The sequence below is a fragment of the Mustela lutreola genome, chromosome 5 (genome assembly GCF_030435805.1).
Source record: "Mustela lutreola isolate mMusLut2 chromosome 5, mMusLut2.pri, whole genome shotgun sequence".
Lineage (NCBI taxonomy): Eukaryota > Metazoa > Chordata > Mammalia > Carnivora > Mustelidae > Mustela > Mustela lutreola.
The window spans coordinates 130,780,660-130,806,394 of NC_081294.1; the positions used below are offsets into that span (position 1 = coordinate 130,780,660).

General features: G+C 42.0%; 1 protein-coding gene across 4 annotated transcripts in view; it reads right to left on the reverse strand.

Moving 5' to 3' along the window:
- The window catches only part of EFNA5 (ephrin A5), a 412,066-nt gene that overhangs the window by 45,105 nt on the left and 341,226 nt on the right, over nucleotides 1–25,735 (reverse strand). For all 4 annotated transcript variants that reach the window (XM_059175612.1, XM_059175610.1, XM_059175611.1 and 1 more), the window contains exon 2: nucleotides 3,889–4,181. In XM_059175612.1, the coding sequence (XP_059031595.1) occupies nucleotides 3,889–4,181 (293 nt within the window). The remainder of the gene's footprint in view (nucleotides 1–3,888; nucleotides 4,182–25,735) is intronic.

Below are 25,735 nucleotides of genomic sequence, written 5' to 3' on the forward strand. Positions count from 1 at the left end.
GGGCAGTGACACGCGCAGCGGGGTGATACAGAAAGCCTGCTGCACTAGTCAAGACCACAGATGACAGTGACCGGATGGGGTGGCGGGGCTAGAATGAGTTCGGTCATGCTAAGATGCCTCTCCACTCTGCATTCGCCCTCAGCATACTCCTGTAACTGGCATTTATTGACCTCCTACTAAAGTAAGGTGTTGGGCCTAGACACTTTACCGGTGTTATTTCTTACCATGCCAAGCAGACCTTTAGCTAACACATAGTTAAGATTAGAATATTAAAGCTCCAAGAAATGTGAAAAACCATCTCTCGCAACTATGTCATTTTACAGTTGTGGAATCAGAAATCCAGAGAGATTAAATGATTTACCCAAGATCATACAGTTAGTGAGGCCAAGAGAAGGGCCCAGGCCACAATATTCCTTCCTTTACGAAAGGGGATTTTCTCAAAATCAGTGTCCGTGTTTTACGGACTCAGAAAAATAACTGGAAGTACCTTCTTTAAGTTATTTCTCTTTGCCTCTTCTGATTTAAAAAGAACAGCAGCAACACTTCTTTCGAACTTGTTCTCATTAGGTTAATATTTATGAGAATCATTTCTAAAATGAGTACTTTTGAAGTTTCTAAAATAACTCTTTGCCTTGGGAAGTCTATATAAATGATTATTGCCATAATCTATTGACTGGCAGTTCTGCAAATCTATCAACCAACTTTCTGTAATTATTTCAGTGTGCCAATCTCTTACCAAAATAACTTCTGTAGATTAAAAACAGTATTTGTCATATTCAAGAAGGGGCTCAGTCTGCCTGCACAGTATCAGTGATTGTAATAATATACTGCCCGTTCCCAAGGAAAGGAAGACATAGCACAGAGTCAGTCTCAGGAACAAATAAAGGATCTAGAACAGTGAAGGATGTTTGGTTTTAAGAGTAAAGAGGAAATTTCACATATTTGCAGCTACACTCTGTTCTCTTAACTTTGTATAACTCAAACACATTAAGAAGGAAATAAGCAGAACTGAGGATAAAGCAGAACTTGATAAGAACGTTCTAACTTGTGCCCTCCCTGAGGATGACGATGGGTGGATTTTCTGATACAAAATCCTCTCTTCTCCTTCCCCAAGGCCAAGTTGTGTATTTGAGTTTGGGTTCCCATCACTAGACTCAAGACCCTTCCTCTAGCACCCTAAAACAGGACCGCCAAAGGGCTAGAGTTTTCTCTTGGAAGTCTTGTTAGAGATTTTAAGCCCCCAAGGATCTGAAATACATCCCTGGTCTAGTTAAGCACATTTCATAAAACTGACCGGTGGGCGACTAGTCAAGCCTTGTTCCCCAGATCGGCAACAGAGCTTCGTGTAAGGTAATAAGTGTGAAAAGAACCATTTCCCAGTCATCTTGTTCATTCCATGCATATTAGGAGAGAGGAAAATTCAACGGAGGGCCAATTCTCCCCTAAGAATCCTTTAGTTTAATTATGACCACAGTATATTAAGCGTCTGCAAGACTTCCACACTAGCTCTGCTGCTCTTGCTCTCAGCAGTGAAAGGAAGAGAGAAAACCCTTTCCCTACTAAAAAGACAGAGAAGGATGCTCTTGTGGTTCTAAACCATGGTTGAAAATTCAATTTAACTGACTACGAGGCCACTGTGCTTCTTATAAATGAACATCTCTTTGCTGCTAATTTTGTGCTATTTTACCTTTCATTAAAAAAAGTAATTCAGGTTAAACTCAGCTGAACAGCAAAAAGCTCTTGATATTTTGAAGCATTTTGGAACAATTACTTTGACAGGAGCCCTTGACAGTTAAATGACTCCGTTAAATGAATGTTATAGAAGACACATAATGATTTTTAGTGAAATATTGAATTTAACCACAAATGAGAAAAAACCAGTCATAAGCACTATGGGTATATTTGAATAATAACATCTTGCTTATGAACCTCAATGGATTCTATAATTTCTAATAATCATGCAATCAAGTAGTTAGCTGTATGCTTCCTATCTCAGTGCTCTCAATTCGGTTTTGGTTTTTGCTTTTGTTGTTGTGTTTTATGCTGAAAAATCAATATGTAAATTGTGAAACTAGCAAGGATTTCCTCTTACATCAGTAGGGTATTTTAGAATTAGGCAATTAATGATTGCCGTCCCGCCACTAAAGCCTCCCTCTTTCCTTTTTCCCATTTGCTGAATGAGATTCTTTCACAGGGTAAAAAATCAGGAAAAGGCAGGAGCCTGCTGCCGGAGAACGTGTGAAGTCAATGTATGTCAGTGTTTCCTCCATCCGTGGGACTCAATATTCCTTTTCTTATTTTATGGATCGAATGTGAGATGGTATCAAGACGCTTACGTGCTTTCTCATGACTAACGTCTAAAATATGTACTGAAATAATAAAACTGGTACTGTTCAATTTCCTTTTCAAATTCAATCTCAATATAAGTGGGAGTGCCCGTGTGATCTCAAAATCCGGCTTAATATAAAATTCTGTATTCTGGAGGAGAGAAGCGAGATATCCTTGTAGACTTAAAACAAAACAAAACAAAACAAAAACGTAGGTTAGGAGTCAGTGGGGACATTCAGGGTGAGGAAATGAGTCAGAAAAAAAGGAATGTTCTTTATATGGCTTGTCCAGCAAGGAGGGGGTGACAAGTCCATGCTAAGCATACCGGGTGGTATGGGTTGGACCGCTCCCCCTGTGCACAGCCTGACTTCCTGATTCTTTCCAGGAGGTGAGGTCCATGTACTCTTGTACCCACTGCTCCCTGCATTTACCTTCCTTTGGCCACTGCCGATTGATGTGCTTCTCCTCCCCACCAGATGGTCACTCCTTGAGGACCAGAATGTCTTTGGATTTTGCATCCCCCAACTTTTCTGAGCCAGGAAAAGTTGTTCCATCAATGGACTTCTGAGCAAAGAATGTTTAGCTCCTTCGGCTGATCGTGAAAATACTTGGAAAAGACCAGACAGTTTAAGTATTCGATCCCAGTGAAGGAGAAGTCCAGATATACAGCAGTAACTGTAACCATCCTAACTCCAAGTGTGGTCCACAGACCAGCAGCAAAAGCGTCCCACGGGAGCTTTGTAAATATGGAACCCCAGGCCCCACAGCAGACCACCTGAGTCAGATGTGCATAACGAGATCCCCAGGTGACTGACGCACAGTGAAGTTTGAGAAGCATTTACCTAGACTGTATGACTAGTAGGACGCCCGAAGCCGTGACGGCGTATGCCACGGACAGGAAACAAGACCACAGCGATATGATTAATACAGGGATCAGCTGAGAACGTTTTAGAGCTCTCTCAGGACAGAGTCACCGGTGGGGAACTCACTTATACCAGTTCCTCTGCAAGGCTTTCTAGATACTTCTTCACGCGCTTGTCTGTTTAAAGACACAGCTGCTCTTAATAATGGTCTTTTCTCCTTGGTGCAAAGAGAGTATTTATCGTCAGCATGCTGACATTTGCAGGAGTTCTGGCTTTCTCCACTGCAAGTGTGGATGATTGAAAGGATATTGCTGACACCTGAATAAGAAATCCAATGACTCCAAGCTATGTAAATTTAATTATTTCCTTTAATTTTTTTTTTTTTTTCCAGGAATCTCTTTTTCTTTTCCTCAGCTTTGGAGAAGTCCTAGCAATTTTCATTTAAAAGAAATACAAGTCAGCAGTGGTTCACTGAACAGGCTGACACGCAATTTCATAGGGGGAGAGGAGCTGTGTCTTTAATCTAATTTGTGCTCTCAATTCCCAGCTAATGTATCTAGGGATCGTGATGTATGCATTTACAAGGAGACATCTGTAATGCAGAATCCAGCTCTCCGCAATACTCTGAAACATGGGTAAAAAATTAGCCTGGGCGCTTGCAGCTGTCCTACAACCCAATAAATCTCTGTATACTCACAGATGTAGAAATATTCCCGGCCTGGCCTGAATTCAAATCCTAGGGAGAAGGGTGTGAAAAGCTGGAATTTTTCAGAGAACTTGAGCGGTCCGTTTGGAGAGTGGGGCCGGTTACATTCCCATCTCTTGAACCCTTTGGAAGTATGGTCACAGGCACTGTACCCATCAAAGTTCACCATGTAGAGGACATAACGCTCAGTCTTGTCTTCTGGGACCGAGTCCTCATAGTGAGGGCAGAAAACATCCAGGTAGTCATTGATACAGACGTCAATGTGGTAGTCACCTCTCTGGAATCTGTGGGAAGATGAAGAAAAAAATGAGATTATTTTCACAGAAAAGACTTCCTGCTCGGAATCATCAGTGGTAGAATAACTTTAATACTGCAGGTGCTAACAGATTTATCATAGTAAGTTTTTACTGCATCCCATTAGGATGTGGGACATGTTACCATTCCAACTCTCAGGAACAACAATTTTACAGAGGAATTCATTTACCTTTGTTTCAAAATACCCTAAACATGGGACTCCTCACATTCATTTTCAGTCATGAAGAGGCTGACTTGCTATGTTCCTCTCATTCTTAAGATCACATATATTGAGGCGAAGTTTTGGTATTTTGAAACAGCGTTTCATTTCATGAGTGTTTTTGAATAAATGAATAAGTCATTTAAAGAACAAATGAATGACTGAATTGTTCTTGCTATAATTAAGACCATTCTCAATTTCCTATGCAAATGCAGAGAAGCAGAGTCATAAAATTGAGAGAATTAGGATCATAAAATTTAAAGGTTGGAAAGAAAATTCCTAGAACACTTCCACGTTAGAGGAAAAAAAAAAAAAAAGCCTAAGGCACAATGATAAAGCAGCGAGTGACGGAGCTGAATCTGGAATGGTGACTTTGGGTCCTAGTCAGCTGTTTCCCTTAGTGAATCTGCTTAAGTCACAAACTCATTTTGGTAGATGTTTTTTGATGCCCCAGCCTTTTCTATATTAAGAAAATTAAAACCAGCTAAGTCCAATGAGCTCCTCCCCTCATTATTTTTTTTTTTAAAGATTTTACTCATTCACTTGATAGAGACACGGTGAGAGTGGGAACACAGCAGGAAGAGAAGAAGAGGGAGAAGCAAGCTCCCCACTGAGCAGGGAGCCTGATGCAGGGCTCAATCCCAGGACCCTGGGATCATGACCTGAGACCAAGGCAGATACCTAACTTCTGAGCCACGCGGAAGCATCCCCTCTCCTCATTTCTTTGTACTCTAGGGCCAGACTGGACCACTTCCATCCTGAAATAGTTAAATTACACACACACACACACACACACACACACACACACACACACACAAATATACACACACACCACTGTTTGCATCACACTGTCTGCTTCAATTCCTAACCTCACAAAAGTTTTGCTTATTTGTGTTAACTAATGATACTCTCCCCTTCAGATGAACAGACTTCTCAGGAACTAATGATGTGTGAAACAGGAATTGTTATGTATACGATTTTCTAAAACCAGAACAGAAAACCTTACAAAACCCTCTTTTTTTAGCTACGGAGGAAAGTCTCTGAGCGCTCTGAAAGTTCATCATAAAACTGTTACTGCCAAAATACAAATGCCCATCAAGTCATCTAGTCTTCCAGTCAGCCGGTCTCAGTGTGAACACTTTCCAAGGGGGCAAGTGAGCTGGTTTATTCCAATTTGGGCCATCTCTAAATTTTAGCAAGTTTCTTCTCATATTGAGCACAAATCTGCTTCTGTGTGATTTCCACCCAGTGATCCTGCTCCGGCTGTCTGACATCACAAAGCACAAATCCAATTCCTCTTCCTTCCTCCTCTTTATGGACCAGACAGTCCATAATAAATATGGAGTTGTCAACTACATCTCTGTATCCTCCTAGCTCCATACTTGAAAGTCCTGATTTTTTTTTTTTTTTTTTTGTTATTTCTGCTCCCAGGCTTCTCACATTCTAGATTCTCAACTCTCCTCATGTCCTGTAGTTTCCCAGCATTCTCCTTAAAATGCAGCTCCCAGACACAACCAACCTCGTGGACAGGTCACTGTGACCCACGCCCAGCCCAGGAGACCTACTACAAGCTTCACTCTGGATGCTAGGTAGTCATCGACGAAGCTGAGATTCTTTTCTGAAACAGAACAAGTGGAAACTCCTCATGTAAGTCGGAAGAACTCAATTTAAGGATTGCTGTTGGTTGAGTGGGGGAATCAGAAGCCATTTGAGCGTCAGTTTCCTCAAATGTAAGTGGGAATGATAACAAGGATGTGCCTTGCTAACCTCACATGACTGCTTCAAGTCCCAGATGATGAAATGGATAAAAAGCCATGTGAGTATACAGCATTATTATCAGGATATATTAAAGCACATTAAAATTGGTAACTGACAAAATATTAACTGTACCACCACAGCAGTCAATGTAAACCACAACAATAAAAATAATCCCCGTTTCCCTTTTTAAAATCTCCAAAGACAGGAAATCATATCAAAATCCTAAATTCTGTCCTCAACTATCAAATGCTCTGCAAAACTTCATTTGATCAATGCTTTTAAAAAAAACAGCCTGCTGATTTACGTAAGGAGAACAAGCAGAGATGACCAGGTCACTGTTCAGTTAGAGGATCTCAAAATGCATGAAATTTTTGAAAAAGATTTTATTTATTTGAGAGGGAGAGGGAGACAGAGAGAGAGATAGAGAGCAAGCGCACATGCAGGGGGAGCTGCAAGCAGAGGAGGAAGCAGGCTCCCCACTGAGCAGGGAGCCCCATGTGGGATCATGACTTAAGCCAAAGGCAGAGGCTTAACCAACTGAGCCACCCAGGTGCCCCAAAATGCACGAACATTAAAAAACAAAACAACAACAACCCCCCCCCCCAAACCATGGAAGTATTTATTTCTCTATATTTACAATGATCATGGAACTGGGTTTACTTTTTCTTCATTACCAGCAGACGATGATTTGTCAAGACGCAAGGAAAGCCTGTGTTGCCTTTAAAAGATTTCTGAACATCAAGGTAACATCACTGCCAAAGTACAAAGAAAAGACACTGCAACGTTCAGATAAAAGGGTGCTGGGGTATGAATCATCAGCACTCAGAGTAGCCTGACAGGTCTGGATGGGAGCCAGACAAGAACAGCCGCAGAAGGCAATGCCCAGATGCACTTTATATTATTATATTATTATATTATTATTATTATATTATATTATAGATTTTAAAGACATTCAAGGGGGATGTTTTCCCTTTCTCTAAGTGTCACTCATTTTAGCTTCTACGTGCACTTGACACAGCCTAAAAGTGAAATAAATAAATAAATAAATAAGAATTAAAACTACCACTGTCCAGACCCATTCTGTTATTGCTCTAGTCTACAAATTGCCATTGTTTTTGATGCTTTGAACTGAGCTTCCTCTCTCCAACTTTTATCCCCATTAATACTGGGTAAGTTTTTTTTTTTTTTAAAAAGATTTATTTATTTATTTATTTGACAGACAGAGATCACAAGTAGGCAGAGAGGCAGGCAGAGAGAGAGGGGGGAAGCAGGCTCCCTGCTGAGCAGAGAGACCGATGCGGGGCTCAATCCCAGGACCCTGGGATCATGACCTGAGCCGAAGGCAGCGGCTTAATCCACTGAGCCACTCAGGCGCCCCAATACTGTGTAAGTTTTAATAAAACAAGCCATGAGCTTGAAGACACCCTTTACATTGGGTTGACCCTATTCTTTTCTGATGACATTTTGCTTTGTGTGGGGTGTTAAATGAATCACCGTGGAGCCTACTTTGAACTTGTGATCACCCCAGTGATTAGTAATCCTGCCCCTCTATCCATATGACAAAGATGATGATTCACCACAGAATCATCTTAACCTGTTTGAGATCTTTCATTTGCACAAGCTGGTGTACTAATATGATTTTTAATACAATTTTAAAAATTTTAAATTTTTAAATATAAACATAAACACAATGACAAACTAGAACTCATAAAAGGCATTCCTGTGACATACTCAAGTATAATCCAAAGAAGAGTTTAGGGTCAGATATTCTAACATGACCCCATATCATGCTCTTTGGCTACAGAGTAGTACTGAACCATTCTTTTCTGGCCCTACATGTATGTAGGCACACATGTATGGCTAATATAATTGAGTGTTTATTATGTTACATTCAGCACCTTGATTTAATCCCCATCACAGATCCTATGGAACAGACACTATCAGTACAGCCCTTTAAAATGAGGATTTCGAGGCTAATTAGCCAGGCAATGTGCCCAGTGTCACAGAGCTAGTAAAATGGGCAGGCAGAAGTCAAGGCCAAGCCTTCATAACTCAGAACTGAAGTTTTTTACTATTCTACTTCCTGAGAGATAAAATTGCTAAAGTCAAGTTCTTAGGTCTCTTCATCCCACAGAGGGACAATTCTAATTCTTGCTGCTACACACTCGTGCTGCATCTAGGATCTGCCATGGTATGGCTTTACCTACGTTGTCACGGAAATCCTCCTTTGGTAGTTACAGTTAGTTTCATTTTCCCAGTGAGGAAATGACATTCAAAGACGTTATCATCCTCTGAGTTCATTTTTTCCCACAGGAAACCAGAAGCAGAGTTAGGATTTCAACCTGAGTCTTCTCTGATCCTGAAGCCAATTCTCTTGCCTCCTAAACACTATGGTTCCAAAGTTTTTACCAATTGTTGTAATTTCCCTCACCTGAAGGAGCCGTTTTAAGGCTTTTGGTGCCATTAGGTTACCTTATGTTTATACTGACCTTCTAGGAAAGGCAGTGCAAGGTGTCCTGGCCCTGCTCCCTCCCCATGACACTGGCCCCAAACTCCTAAACTGAAGGGTGTGTCGACATCCAGGATAGGGCTCACACAGCAGGGTTAGCTCCCGACCCTGGCACAAGAGTCTGGTTTTTCGTGGAATCAAGTGCTGTTAGGCTCAGCAGCTGGGCCACAAAGGGATCTCCCCAACCCCGCCCCCTCGAAAAATGGCTTTCATGAGTGTTCTTTCCTATTCAAAGAGCAAGTTCAAATCTAGGAAGAATGATTCCACATGCCAATATTTACAAAGGTCACAGGTGGCAAGGCTGGTGTTTTAAACACATTTGCAAATTTCTTGGACATTTTCTTGTAAAGGTCTCCCCCGGACTCCTTATCTTTAATTCCATCCATTGTATCTGTGGTGCTCTATCTCTCTGAAATCATCTCATGTTAAGAACTCGAGGAATTTTTGGCTGCACACCAACAAGCCAGCAATAATTACAGTACGATCTTTACTAAATTATCACAGTGGTTTACAGTGTAAAATCATGCGCCGTTGCCACACTTAGAAAAGTGATTGTGTTTGAGTAATATGATTACCGCCCTGTGTTCTCATTATACAAAAGTCTCAAATGCCAGGAAACATCCTGTATACATGAAAAGATGGTGCTCGCTCTCCACTGACTTGCACCACTACGAGGGTCCAAGCTCCAACTAACATATAATAGTATCTATAACTCTGTGAACACATGAATACATTGTATACATTTACCAAAATCTGACAGTAGACTGGTTGAGAATCAATGTCCTTTATATTATGGAATGGTCATCTTAGTTAATTAAGAGGAAGAAAACTCAGTATGGCAACTAATTCTTTGTTACCAACTCAATTATCAAGCAAGAGTTATGCACTTTATGGTAGTTCTTAATACCCTAGAAGCTGCCTGGAAGGGTGGATAAAAAGCACATTTCAAGGCTGTTGACAGAGCGAAAGTAACAAACTGCCGTTGGGATTTGAATGAGAGGGTCTATTTGCAGACATGCGTGTTTTGTCTCAGTTTGCCTTCAGTGTTTACCTGAGGACATCCTGCGGCTAACTACAGTTTTGATTATACACTTAAAACTATTCTTACTATCTCTCTCCTTATCTGGCCTGTCTGCAGAAAGTGATTTGTGACTTGAAATCAAATGAAATAAAGACCCAGATGAGGTAACCAGTCAACAATTTGCCTTTTCACTTTGTTATCAGTAGGGCCCCAGCTTTCTACCCAGATAGGGACAACACAAGGCTTCCTGACCAGTTAGCAAGGACCAGGAAGACTTCAGTCCATCTAAACCCAGTGACTTCTTTTCAAACAGAAACAACGGACAGGTAGGACTCAAATACTCTAGTTCTTGGCCAACCTCAAGGAGAAGTTCTCAACGACCCTGGCCTCGGTTCCTTTTGGGTGTGGCAAGTAGATGTCACCTAGGTTTTTCTGCCATTGGATGGCCCTTCATGTCATTGCGCTTACTTCTTCCTCAACCCCATATAGCCTTAGGCTGTGAATGCCGACGGCTGGGAAGACCAGCCCCAAAGGACACACAAGCAGGGGCCCTGGGTTCCAGGCGTTGGAAGAGCAGCATCACAGCCGTCCTTCTCTGAGTTCCTCTTTAGCCACTTCCTCCTGGGTTGCTGCTTCTCTCCTCCCTTCCTCATCTGCTAAAGCCAAAATGCATCTCATTTTAGGAGCTGGAAAAGGAAGGGTATGATGCCTATTTAAAACATTCTAAATTGGCCTTTAGCATATGTCGGTGGCACAGCAGAGAGCCTGCTTCCAGGGAAATGTGTACTGAGGTATTTTATCAAGCAGCTCCTGAGTGAAGTTTCCTCACTCCATAAATATAGAAACAGCATTAGTGAAAGAAGACAGAGTAGGTATGAGAGGTTAGGAAGCTGCGAGACACTTTTATCCCACTCTTTCATGTAGTGTTTTAAAGGATTCAGTAATGAAAATGTTATTTCTCATGAACTGGATAGTTGATTCTTACAGTTTAAATGTATTTTAATCTGTCAAAGAGGTGATTGTTTTAATATTCCTATTTGAACAGAACTACAATGTCACTTCTTTAATTACAAGGCAACTTAATATATTACATTCTGAAATTGAAATGTAAAAGAAGGATATGATTTATGGTCAAAGATTAAGCCAATTTATCAGCTTGGGGTTCCTCCCAAATTTTACATCTAGAGTGAATATATCTTGGCAGCCCTGTCTTCCGCTTCTACCATTATTGATTTAAAGGCTAATTTCAGAGCAAGATGTCTCTTTTTAACCAGAAGAATTTCTCCTTTGTCCTGGAAGTCCTCCTGGGCCCACAACAGACCTGGGGTTTGGTCTGTAAATATGTTTCGGGAGGAGACGGGCAGGCCAGCAGTCTCTGTTGCAACACGTCCCTCCTCATCTCCTTCTGTTATTCTCTCAGCACAGAATGCAAGCCTTATGGTTTTCAGATCCTAAGTCTGAAGATGCTCTTTTTATTTTGTTTTGTTTTCCTGCAGAGGTTAAAGCATGAAATATAAACAGCAAATCAAACAGGGTAGATAAAGAATAGCATCACTGGGGGCTGAAGCGAGATGTGTTTTGCTGTTTTTTAATGTCTTCCTTCTCTCATGGGCTGAAACATGTCTGTCTTCCAAATGTATTGGTAATTGACTTTCATTTTCAGCTCTGAGATAGAGTCCTGGACAGTTTCACCACGACCAGGCCGCTTGCTAAGGCTAAATGAGGGAAGTCTGAATGAAGTCTGATGACTGCAACCCTCATTTCGGGCAGTCCAATCCAACTCCTCTGGGCTCTAGAACATACCAATCACAGCTAAAGTTCCCACAGAAGTGAAGATTTACAAGTTAAAAAAAATACTCAAGGATGAATTTCAGAGGTGTTTCTTACCTTTGATTTTGCAGTCAAAACACTATATGTTCTAACACATACATTTTTATCCAATGAAGCACAAGATAGTTACAAAATATTTAGAACCCAGGGTTGCTGTTCTAGCCATGAATATCAATTCCAGTAAAGTTCTTATGCATGCATGTTTTGGTAATTACAAATTCTGCAGCGTAAGAGCTTTGCCTTGAATTCAGTAACCGTTGGTGATGGGAATAAGACGTAATCTACTTGGCCAGATATTTAGAATTCATTAGTGGTTTAGTACAGTAACCTGTCAACTTTTCTCTTTCCACGTGTGTAGGTGTGTGAGCATGTGTTTTAAAAACAAACGGTCTAAAAATTTCACAATTAACACCAACTACGCATATCAAACAGATGGATTAAAAAGATCAGCAAGCTCTTGTTTTTTGCTTTCCTCTTATCAGTCACATCAGGCTGAATGACTTTGTAAAATTGGTATCTCCCAAGAGTAACACCTGTTTCAAATACAGGGCCCACAAAATCTTCTCTCCTCCAGTGTTTTAACTCATTTGGAGTTTGTTTTATTAGCTTGACTGAGGAGCTCCAAAGGAAACAAAGCATTAAATTGGCAGGGCCTAAACAAGACTTGCCTTCAGGAAGGGACTGGGAGCTTTGGGTGACAGTCTAATTGCTTCTAAGCCCCCAAAGCGGCCTCAGGCATGGAGTAAGAATGTGTCAACATCAACAGGCTAAATCAGCCAAAGAATTAACCAGGCGGAGTGTTACACACCCAACACAGTGCAGATCACTGTAATGGTTTTCAAAAAGGGAGTAAAATAAAATAAAGAATTGGCATCTGGCATCCAGTGTAACCTCCTAGCAGAGGTCACGTCCACAGAGCAAAACAGGCTCTTTCCTGACTCCCGCTGCTCAGGAGCTTCCTGACAAAGCTGCCCTCACACCCCAAGTTCTCCGGAGTTCGACATCATGGCAAGCACACGGAACAGAGCACCTGCCGCCTACACACGGGTCCAAAAGCAGATGCAGGAAATCACCGAACAGGTTATCCAGCCACTGTCCTAGGAGAACAGGATTAAATAAACGGATTCTGTTCGGGGGAATGCAGGAGTCAATCAAACAAATAAGCCACCTGCCCAAACTGCTTACACACTTGGAGCCCTTTTGTATCCTACGGGGATGGAGTTAGCTGGTGGAATTTCAGGCCATTCCCAGTTTTAAGAGTAATAACGATAACCAAAGCGCTATCATAAATGTCGTTTCTCTTAACCGATTCAAGTAATGATTTAGTAGTTTTTAAATACTGGTAATGCAAACCCTGAAATAGACATTTATATTATGGCTTGATCGTAACTTCCTGGGCTTATTACCACCTGAGTCTGAAATCTGGCCCTGACTTCTCAGAAGTTGGGATGGGGTATCCGAAAACCTACATGGCGAGGAACTCATCTCTATTAGTTTATTGTTAAACAAACAAAAAACAAGCTGGTGAGAAGGAAAGGAAATAACAGCTTTCTTCTGTGTTCGATCTCCACACGACAAGGAGAAGCGTGTAATGCTAGGGCAAAACAATAATGATAATAGTGTTTCGCACAAAGCTTTAGGATGCAGAGCAAACACTGTTGTCGCTCTGGTGCAAATTGGCACGTGAAGTAGTTACTTTTATTTGGTGCGTTTTAACCCTGTGAGCAGGTGGATACAAATCTGAAGCCTGAAAAGAACCCAAGGTGAGAGAAAAGAGATCCGGGGCCATTAGAAATGAGGTGGTGGGTCTGGTCGTCAAAGGCAGTGAATTCATTTGAGGTAAATGCATAGATTTGGAAGGAAAACTGGGGCTGTGCTGAGCAGATCACTGTAACAAAAATAATGATCATTGTCGTATTTTTATGCAGACCTTTTTAAATAGACTTTTCCTTGAAGACAATGCTGGTGTTTACTCATCCCCGTACCCCCAGCACAGAGCACAGCATTTGCACAACTTGATACGTGTCTGAAGAAGGAAACTGCTGCTGACGGACGTTACAGGCAATGCTTAAAAGCAGAACAACTGTGTAAGGTGCCCCACCATCCTTCTGTGTCCTGGGTCCCAGTATCCAGTTCTGAGAAGAGCTAAATAATATTCTAAACAAAGGCCAAGATCAGAAAACAAAATAATGGCCGCCCGCAAAAAGGAAAATTATAATCAGGACTGTTGTTCAAGCAATGCTAGAAAATTATGCCCAGCCGAGTAGACAACTTAAGCACCTAAGGCAGAATGAAAGTTTCTCTCTTGTCATTAAGTCCTCTATTCAATTACCATTTATCGGGGTAATTAAACACTGGAAAGTGATGCCAGGCTAATTGTTAGATTATGATAATTACATGTCTTTGCTATGCTACAGCTGATCAAAATAAGATGTGGTCCCGTGCACTTAGCTAAAGCTGCTCTGTAATCGTCAAGACTTTCGTAGAGCGCTAGGCCATTTATTACTAATTCATTACAAATCAGGCGGAGAAGCTTATTATTTGTAATGCTTCTTTTCTCCCCCCACACACAGTCTCCTGGAACAAGCCTCCCAAAAGGTTAAGCACAAACTGTCGCCTCTCATTGGCCCGTTTCCATCCCAATTACACAGCTGAGCAGCATTAGGTGCCTCTGTTTGAGAGGGTTCATCAGCCTGCTTCACAAAATCCTGCAACCGCCCATCACATTGGCAGCAACATCCACCGCTCCCTTTCAGCCTCCGCCAACCACTGTTCTGCTCTGAGCTGTGTCCCAGCAACCACGAGCTGGCAGTCCAGACGGTGTTTTGGGTCTGAGGCTCCCTTCTGCTCCGGTCAGGCCTAGCCCAGGCTGGGATATGCCCAGGGTTTGGTCCAGACAGCAGGAGGCACGGGGAGTACAGACTGCGCCCCCTCCTGCCCGGGACGTCTGGTCTCTGCTCCTCAAGCCAGGGTCAGGAGAAGAGTCGGACCAGAGTCACCTCAAAGCTTTCTCAGGAGCCGACCAGAGTCACCTCAAAGTGACCAAATGGGATCCTTGTAGGGGAAGAATGGGACCAATCCATTGTCTGGGGCTTCCCGGGGGGGTTAGAAAGCTGTCCTTCCGTCCCTCTACTAAACGCTCCGGGTCACCGTTAGAAGATGGGAAGGCAAACAGGATTTGAGATTTGAGATTTTCCCCCCTAGTACTTGGGCATGATTATTGACTGAATGTTTGTACCTCCCCCCACCTCCCACCGAAACTCGGAAGTCGAATCTCCAACCTCCAATGTGAGTGACTGTATTTGGAGATAGGGCCTTACCGGGGTAATTAAGGTTATATAAGGTCATAAGGTGGAGCCTTGACCCAATGGGATGATCGTCCTAAAACGAGTGCCTCCTCCCACCTCTCCTCTGCCTCCTTCCCTTTATGTGCCTCTGCAGGCCGGAAGGAGAGCTCTTACCAGAAACTGACCCTTCCAGACCTAGAGCTGGGACTTCCAGCCTCCAGAAGCACGAGAATAAATTTCTGCTGCCAACAACTGCCAACAAGTATCTGGTGTTCTGTTATGGCAGCCTGAGCAAATGAATACGGGTAGTTTAACATTTAATTACTGGAAAAGTTTGGGGTGGGGCGGCATTGAATTATATCATGGGCAGAGACTTCAGAAACAGACACACACGCAAAACTGATGTAGAACAAGGTAACCAGGGCAGGGAAGGGAGGGCACGGGAGAGCGGAGAGAGCAGAAGGGAGCCCGTGCTGGCGCCCCTCACGATACCCTGCGTGTGGGGGACACCCCGAACCCATCTGCCGTTCTGAGCAAATGGCTGGTCTGAGGGAGGAAGGCACCTTATTTTCCTAAGTAAGGATAGTTTCACCTCTTAAATTAACTCATGGCACCATGAAAACGACTGTATTATCACCCAGCAACGGTGTTATCTCACTGTTTCAGCAAGGTTTTCACCCAAAGATAGAATGAAGGGTGTTACAGAGAAGTCACAGGCTCTATTTTACCCTTCCTCGACCCTGAAAATTAAAACAGAATATGCCACCGCCTTTCAAAAATCATATTAAGTGCATTCTGGGGACAAAACAAACCATGAGGTACCTTTGTTAACACCAGAATACATAAAACTGTCATTTTATGCACACATTTACTGGTGGCCTGTGGCTTAAGACAGGGGAGCTGGGGGAACAAAGGTACTTCGGTTCATCACATAAAAATGGTTTTGCACTACTTAGTATTATTATTTCCTCCCACACTCATTAAAAGGATATTCATTCATTCATACAGCTGGATCCTCTATTTACTTTTATAGCCTGGACCACAGAAAGATATATGCAAGAATAATGCAATCATAAAAAATAAGAAACTAATTGCTCTATCCCAAGGAAACATAAGGGGGAGAAAGAAGTAAACAATTCACCATTTATTTCTCAGAAATAAATCTCGGCACTTTAGGGGATTCTCAAGAGCTATAATCTCTCTGCCTACTTAAATGCTTGTCTATCTCAATGTCAGAGAATATAGTTGTTGTCTCTCCCCTTCCCCTTTCATTTTAATAAGCTCGCTTTCCAAATGTCTACCTTGGAAGAGAACTACAGTTCAAAGCAAATGCGCATGACCCTCCTCTTGAACTTTCAGAATGTTTGGTCCTGCTGTAATCTCTGAATCAGCCGCTCGCTCGCGGGGACTGTGAAGTTTCAGAGGGATGGTTAATGCCAAGACACAAAGATGATGAACTAAGAGGGTGATAACGGGCACTTCATGCTGGGTGACAACTCAGCATCGCAAGCCTTGCGAGGACAGGGTCACCACTGGCTTTCTTCAGCACTCTGCAGTACAATCCCAGATCCCCAAGTTCCTTTGACACACGCATTAACATTTTATTGCCCTTCAAACTGTTCAAGTCCAAAAGAGACAGAGAATGTTGAGTTGCGGGTAAGTTACAAACTCGGAGGGAGGAGGAGCGGGTCAGAGAAACAACGAAGCAGGTAGGAAACGCACAGGGGCTCTGAGATGAGCCTGGGACTCAGCCCAGAATCTGTATCTAGTGTGAGGACAAACGGCATGAGGTCTCGCTGCGCAGTCGATTTACAAAACAGGACGATTTCATTTATCCATGTTTTTTTTTTTTTTTTTTTTTTTTTTTTTATAAAGATATTTTGCACTTTGGAGTTTTTTTTTTTTTTTTTAAGATTTTATTTATTTATTTGACAGAGAGAGATCACAAGTAGGCAGAGAGAGAGAGGAGGAAGCAGGCTCCCCGCTGAGCAGAGAGCCCGATGCGGGACTCGATCCCAGGACCCTGAGACCATGACCTGAGCCGAAGGCAGCGGCTTAACCCACTGAGCCACCCAGGCGCCCCCATTTATCCATGTTTTAATTCAACGTACACGCACCTACTCTGTGCATGCTGGATATTTAATTAAAATCAGAAGCCATTTTATGTTCTAAAAGGAGCTTCGATTTTTTTTTTTCCTGCCCATTCCACAAACACTCGTATACTTTCCAACCCTCTCAGTGGGAAGAAGGGGTGAAGGCAAACCAGGAATTCATGTTGGTACACTCCGCATTTGCTGTCTCAGAACACTCTGTAGCTGAGAAAAGATTGGTAACAGCTAAGACCCACCCAAGGATGGCTTAAGAATCCAGCCATTAAATGAAAAGCCTAAGTCTTGGTCACTGAAAGTGCTGGTTACTATGGTTTTGTGAATACAACTAGAGAAAGGAACATAAAACATACGCCAGCCAAGGGGGCAGCTTAGAAGCATAGTCTTCAAGGCTAATGGAAAGCGCCCCCGACTGTCACAGCTGTTCAGCCCACCCTGAAATTCGAGGTTGGAGGAAGCGGTATGGGGCTGGCTCTCAGGCTGCAGAAATGCCTTTTCCTTCTGCTAGCAGGGGCAGTGAGGCTATGGAGCACTGTGTATACCACACAATTGGGGGACGTCGTCTGAGGCTTACACACACCTCCACAGGGTTTTGAATCTTAAGAAGTTACCAAGGACTCTGAGCCACTGCAGGAAATGAACTGAAAATTAGGAATTATGAGGAAAATAAAAAAATTTCTTAAAAATTTTTTTTTTAGTTTAAATACGAGTTTCTAGGATATAAGCTGAAGGAATAAACTTATGTATGCCTTGCAGTGCTTCCTAGTAGCATAGTAAATGTAGTTTTGTCTATTTTTTTAAGTCAGGGTGGTGGCTTCAAGATATAATTGATATCTCAAAAGACACCAGGATGTTTGGAAGTATATGGAAACAAAATACTGCCATTCTCTGTTAGACGATTACAATATTTAAAAATTTCTATCACATGAGAGGGAATTGTGTTGGTTCTAAGAACTAGAAAAATTTATAGGGAAACTCAAATTTAGACACATCACTCCTTTTTTTTTCCCTAAATGGCATGTTGCAAGCCAGCATCCCCAAGCACTCACGGTATTAAAAAGTGGCATTCTCAGCACTGTATTTGCAACTAAATATTTATGTACACGATTGAATCTATGAATTCCTCTCACATAAAACTTTCTATAATTGGTTTTGACTCAACACCAACCATGATCAGGCTACGAGAGTCAAGAGAGACAAAATCTTAACTCACCACTCCTTAAAAACACCAAGTTTTTTGCCTTTGTATTCCTAGACACTACTCCTATTTACTAGGCTTAACCTATAGTAATCATGAATTCCTTAATTCACAGAGCGCGCATGATGTAGGCTTGTAAGGAGATGGCCTCTGGTTCTCCCTTGGCACACAACAGTCAAAGATAATTTCACAAGAACACTGCTTCTGCATCAAGATGATAGAGATACACACCAGTGGAAGGGACTTTGAGGCACCATCTCTTCTAGCTGTTTCCTTTCAGGACTGTTAATTATCCAGTCTCTTTTTAAAAAAATCTCCAGGGAGAGTTTGAGTCTTAAATAGCAGCTCTTCCTAGGACCTGTAGATGTCATTCAAAATTCAATGCATAAAGAAATTCTCTACTCTGGGGCACCCGGCTTTCCAGTGTTGATCAGAGCATTTTCCTCACCCCTACCTTGTAAGAAGATTTAAAAGAAAAATAGAGGAAATTTAGCTCAAGTTTGCCGAGGAAAGTCAAGCTGATTGTATTATTGACTGCCTACTGCATTAGTAATTTCCAACTGAATTACCAACTGTTTGCCCGCATTATATTGCTATTGTTCGATACCATTTTCATTGCCCTAATGAAACAAAGCTATATAATATAACCATAAAGTACTGATTACAGTTAACCATAATGGAAGAGAGCTAAGGAAAGACCTATTTTTAAAATATGCACAGAAAAAGATAAATGCTGATCCTCAACAGACTTTTTTTTTTTTTTTTTTTAACTCTTTTTGGCTTTCTGGATTGAGATCAAAACAACACTGACAAATTAATTCTTCTTTCTTTTCCAACAATACAGATGGTATTTCCCCTAAAATAGAATTTCTAGAAGATTTCCCAAAGAGCGAAAGTTCTCTAGGTGCTAAAAAAAAAAAAAAAAAAAGTAACATCTTGAATTTTACACATATCTTAACAAGTACCTACTTCAAACCAGAGTATTCCCTAATATCACAAAAGAGGTTATCCAAATTTTCCCTGGAGTGCAGATTTTCTCCCCGTCTATAGGTGAGCTCTTCGGAGAAGTGCCATTCTGAAACCAGAAGGGTATTTTTATTCAGCCAGCAACACAGATGATTGGGGTGCAGTGCTGGGCTGAAGCTGCCCGAGTGAGATAGCAAATTCATGGCTGAGATTTCTGCCTTTTAGCAAAGGCACTGAAGGTTACTTGGCAGCCCCTTGCACACCCAGCTCCTTTCCCAAAGACAGAAACAGTAAACCAAGAGTTGGAGGCAACACGAAGAAATGGTAGAGAAAATTCTTGGATGTTGCTGATTATATTATGACTCCAAGCTGTAGTGTCAGACACTTGCTCCCTTCTGATATTTGTGCCAGAGCTACCAAACCCCATACCCCACCCCACCCTACCCCCCGGATGAAGTGTAACTGGTATAATGAGAAAGGGAGCTCACCGTTGTCACTCCCTAAGGATTCCTCGACTCCAGCTGGTGACAGTGAATGAAGTTACTGTGTGGTGCTGTAGGGACAGATGATCTGTGACTGTCCAGGTCCCAGACACCCAGGCATTCCACATCTGATTAACTTTTCCTGCCATTTCTCTAGTGGATAGGGTGTAAACATACACTGGAGTACATTGGAAATGCCTGCCTGTCAGTTTCTTTTTATTTTTTAAAGATTTTATTTATTTATTTGACAGAGATCACAAGCAGGCAGAGAAGCAGGCAGAGAGAGGAAGGGAAGCAGGCTCCCCGCTGAGCAGAGAGCCCGATGTGGGGCTCGATCCCAGGACCCTGGGATCATGACCTGAGCTGAAGGCCTACTGAGCCACCCAGGCGCCCCAGCATGTCAGTTTCTTTACGACAAACCCCGGTCCCGGAACAGACCTTTGTACTTGTGCAACAATGAGCAACAGTGATGACAAGGCCATCCGTGTGGACACACCATGCTGAGTTCTACAGACCGTATTTGATACACTGATATGATTTCTGCAGTTCAGAGTAGCTACCTCAATGTTAAATTTACTTGCGTTTTTGAGTTCCGGCACAGCGGACAAAAAGGTAAAAACCAAGCCAAGGTGATATCTGCGAGACCTCTTTCAATAATGTGCATTGCTTGAAAGATGGAAGAGAACCTGCATTTATCTTTCCCTATTACAGAGCTAATTTATGCAAGTTCATTTGCCTTTTGCGTCTATCGATTGGATTCTTGTCTCATCCCCTGCATCGCTGACTAAACAATAATGCAAAGCCAGACAAAATTTGTACAGATTTTTATATGCTCTTACCTCTACAGCCTATTTAAAAGTTTGCATAAGCCAAACAGTGCAAGTGGAAATTACGGGTGATGTGAAAAAGTTTTTCACTTCCTCGCATCCAAAAGAGAGTTCCGCGACAATGAGAACACTCAGTGGTAGAACTTCTCTTTTCACTTTTAAGCAGTCATGTCTGAACATTTGAAAAGAATCCTGTGCTGTAGGCACGCTCAAGTTAAAATAGAAGCACAATTTGAGATTACAGATTATAAAACCAGTAAGCACAGCTGCTATATGCAGCGCAGGAATGGCTCTCCTTTTCCATATCCATTTGTGGAAGACAGTCAAACCCCGAAGGAAAATAGCCTTTACTGCAAAAACGAGCAAAAGGGCTAAATCCCAGGAGGAATGATTTTCAGACATAATCTGCCATCTATCTGCTCCCAGTCTCAAATAATGCTTTTATTTAGTGCTTCATTCTGGAGGGAAAAAAAAAAAAAAAATATATATATATATATATATATATATATATATATATTTATATATATATGTGTGTGTATGTATGTCCCTTATGGCATACTTTCCAATATTTTATTATTTAAATGCTTTCTGTTTATGGGTTCAAGTCAACAAGTCTAATTTTAGTCTTGGGACTAATGATAAAATAGCTTATTTAAATATAAAGTGATCCAAAAGCTGTTGATAAGACAGGAAAGTACAAAAGTTGCCCTTACAAGATACGAGATTTTTAAAACCCGAAGAGTATTTTAATCCAACTTGTACAAAACACTCATGTGCCCTACTGAAGGATTTCTAACTACTTCCTCTTGTTACCACTTCGCTAATTTACTCATGTCCGAAAAGGGAGAGAGAGAAGGGAAATGTGGAAGTCCAGTGAGAGTCTGCTCTCCTCCTCCTCTGGGGTGATTACTGGCCCGGTGTTCGACAATGGAGAAATCACAAGATGCTTCGACTCTGAACAGGGAAACTCTTCAGCTTATTGAGCATTCTAGAATTGCTCAGGCAGGGATATTTGACAGGGGCAGAGGGACACCTGGCAGGTGTGGAGTTCAGCCACCTAGACCTCTCTAAGGATGGTTGCAAATCGTACAAGATGTCCAGAAACACTAATAGGCATTCTCCGAACCACTTGGGAGGTGTCACTAATAAAAAGTGGAAATCAGAGGGGAAGGAAATTTTCATTTCTAATCCTCCTTGTGGCACCTGGCTTTTTCAGCACATATGGTTTGTAAAGTTTGCTAATGTCTGGTGGTTATCAAGGAAATCAGTGTTGATTAAAGATATTTCAACTTTATCTTCACAGACGTTGCAGGTATCTATCTGATAATGGAGAAGAAACAACTATCTTACGGGTGTGGTAGGCAGCACAGGAAAGAAGTCAAGAGAAAGAGGATAGAGAGCCATCTGCCTAGCTTCAGATCTGGGCTCTGTTACTACTGAATGTGCAACCTTGGCAAGCAACTTTACCTTTCTATGCCTCAGTTTCCTCAACTGTAACATTGGAATAACAATGGACCTCACTCTTAGGACATTATTTAGGATTACATGAATAAATTATATGAGTAAACCAGGACGGAATGGGAAGCACTTAGTCCTTGACAAATAGTACAGGTAAGAGGAATATGGACAATTATATTATCTCCCTAACTAGTATTTTTTGACTAAAGACAAAGAGGTTTTCTACTTTGAACAATATCTTAAGAACCTCCAAACTCTTTAGAAATAAAAATTCTGATGATCATTGCAACACCTCAAGTAGGTGAAGTGTCGGTATAACAAATTTTCATGGAAGTAATGAAAAGTGCCTTCTGAAATGTTTATAGAAATGGGGGAAGAGAATATGCTGGCTCTTTGGACAGGCTGCTTCAGAGTATGGAAACGCAGAGAAGGGGCTTTTCTAAGTGTGCTGGGGATATAAATACACTGAGTAAAGGTGGGCAGTTGCCTTTGTAGTATGAGTTCTGGGACACAAAAGCCACCTTTAAACAAAAATGCCTTCCCCAAAGTAAATTTCAGTTCTTAAATCTGTGCAAAGTGTTCTTTTGCCTGGAAGGGAACTCATTCTTGCCAGCTAATGCATTAACATACTTTCATTTCCCTGACTCATTAATACTTGTCACCTAGCAGAGTTGAGACCCCTGAGAGATGAAGGCACATGATGGGTAAATTCTGACGAGAAAGAATAAATGGTCTTCAGGGTCAGGAGAAGAGGCTTCAGGGAAGGCACCCCAGGCAGAACGACTGAAGCACAAGGTGAGATCCTAGAGAAATACTTGAGAATTCCCAGTTCTGCTGAAGTTCAGCTCTACTGATGAAGTATCATCAAAATGCATTAGAATAAATGACATTTCTCCAGAAGGTCTATTTTAACTTAAACTTGAAAATTACACTTCACTTGAGCAATATGATATTAGACTGACCTTCCATCTTTTCTTAATTTGATTGACTTTTCACATATTTATGCCCTGCTTCTTTTAGTTAACTAATTAATTCGTCCAATGCATTGATTGCTTCCTGTAACTCAGGCGCTGTACTCGAAGATTAAGAAACAAAAATGAACCAAGACAGAGTCCCAGGCTACAAAAACTGACAATCTAGCAGGGGAGACAGGCACACAAATAAATCACCACAATAAAATGCGTTCGAAGAGAAATTTTTACCAAATGCTATGGAAAATAGGAAACAGCAACAGACTCTGGAAGAGTTCAGGAAGACCTCATAAGGGAGCCAGGTCTTGGAAGATGAACAGAATTATCTCCAGAGAAGGGGAAGGAATGGGCTTTCCAGGCAAGGGTGATGGCTGAAAGCCAGAAGGCCTGAAAGCAAGGAGCTTGCTGAGAGGGCAAATGAGGCTGCGCAGGGAGGTGAAAACTTTATTTCGAGAATGGAGTTGGGCGGGCAAATGAGAACCAAAGAAGACTTCTAAGGTGTAGAACATAATTGGATTTGCACTTTTATTTATCTTATTTTTTATTTTTATTTTTTTTAAAATCACTCATCTATGCGAAAGAGAGCGTGTGCTGGGGGAGGGGCAAAGGGAGAGAATCCAAGCAGACTCCCTGCTGAGCCCAGAGGCTCAACCCCAGGTCCCATGAGATCATAACCTGAGCTGAAACCAAGAGTCAGATGCTCTCAACCAACTGAACCACCCAGGTGTCCCTGGATTTGTATTATTATTTTTTTAAGATTTTATTCATTTATTTGACAGACAGAGATCACAAGTAGGCAGAGAGCCCAGCAGAGAGAGAGGAGGAAGCAGGCTCCCCGTTGAGCAGAGAGTCCGATGCGGGGCTTGATCGCAGGACCCTGAGAGATCATAACCTGAGCCGAAGGCAGAGGCTTTAACCCACTGAGCCATCCAGACGCTCCTGGATTTGTATTTTTTTTTTTTTAATTTTATTTATTTACTTGAGAGAGAGATAGTGAGAGAGAGCATTAACGAGGAGAAGGTCAGAGAGAGAAGCAGACTCCCCATGGAGCTGGGAGCCTGATGCGGGACTCGATCCCAGGACTCCAGGATCATGACCTGAGCCGAAGGCAGTCGTCCAACCAACTGAGCCACCCAGGTGTCCCTGGATTTGTATTTTTAACTGATGATTTTCTTAGTCCTGGAGGAGACACACTGGGTGGGAAGAAAGCCTAGAGAGAGAAGATCACAAGGACTCTACTGCAATAGACCAGGAAGACATAGGCACAGAGAGGTCAGCCTGCCACTGAGGACTCTCTGTGACAACAAACTTCACCTACTCTCCCATTCAGCCACGATTTGCAGAGACTCTACTCTGCGCAAGGTACTTTGTGTGGAGGAAACTACAAAACAAGTCAGATACAAACCTCTTCACTCCAGCTTCTTATGACTGCCTCGACATGAAGAGCTTGAAGTAGGGCATTTGTGGGATTAAAAAAAATGTCATGAACAAGAGAAAAGTAACAGGCAGAAACATCAGAAGAGGGTTAAAAGCAGTTGTTAACTTTTGTTCGTTGCTTTGGCAATGCTTAGGTGTGACCAAATATGTTAGAAGTTAATGGAGAGGGGTGCCTGGGTGGCTCAGTGGGTTGAGCCTCTGCCTTCAGCTCAGGTCATGATCCTGGGGTTCTAGGATCAAGCCCCGCATCGGACTCTCTGCTCGGTGGGGAGCCTGCTTCCCCCTCTCTCTGAGTGCCTCTCTGCCTACTTGTGATCTCTCTCTCTGTAAAATAAATAATAGGTAAAGTCTTTAAAAAAAAAAAAAAAAGTTAATGGAGAGCAGCCAGAAGAACAATGAATGCGAAGTTAAAAGATCTGGGTTTAAATATAGTCTTTGCTTTAAATATGGTGTGACTCGGGCAGGTTACTTAATCTCTTTGTACCTTCACAAGTGGAAAACTAGATGTCCTCAAGGTTCTACAATGCTATTTCAGAATGCAGAAGAGCTGGTATTCGAATTATTTCAGAAACTGAATGCCAAGACTTGGTAGAATGCTAAGATTTCACCCAATTCCACTCTAGGTTTCCATTCATTATACCATTTCAGTGGTGTGAGGAACAGCTTTAACTGCACACTCAAAACTGGTACAGCACCTCACACCCAGGGACCCAAGGAGGTCATGATGATTGCGTATCCTGTGTCTAGTACGGAAAGTTGCGAAAGACAAGAATATAGCCAAAATCATGAAAAGGATTCCATTCTTCCTACACAGAAAGTGGCAGAACTTGAGATCATCTAGGTGGTAACAAATGACAAAACGTCCCCAATGAAAAAAGCTACAAGGGAGGCTACATTTATGGTTTATCATATGATTATTTTCCCCCCACACCTGCTTTCAACCCTACCAAGGGCCCAAGCTGCACAATAGGAAATGGCAAGCATTGTGACGAGAATAATCAGTGAAGTGACCATTTAGAAATCCCCTCCACCAGGCATCTTCTGAACTGTTTCGTGGATTCTCATAACATCGAAAGTCCTTGAGGAACTCTCTGGGTTCCAACATCCCGGTTACAGGGATATAAATATATAACGTGCACTTCATCAAAATTGTTTTACACCTGTTCCCTCCTACTAAAAACGATAGAAAAAAACCATGCGTATTACCCTCTCTGGACAGATAAAACTTCTTCTCTTCCAAAGTCTTTTGGAAGGTAATTAGGTGCCTTAAGTGCGGGGGTAATTTAAGATTTTGTCTCTCTCCAAAACTGTTGACAATATGTTAAGCAGATGGAGGTCATTTCTTTTATTTCTCTAACTTTCCCTTTTGGCTCTCTGATGAAGGATATGCTGACATAAATGTTTTGTTGTTATGCATGGTAGATAGACCTGCAGGTCCCAGAGGTGAGGCAAATCATGTCCTTTCAAATGAT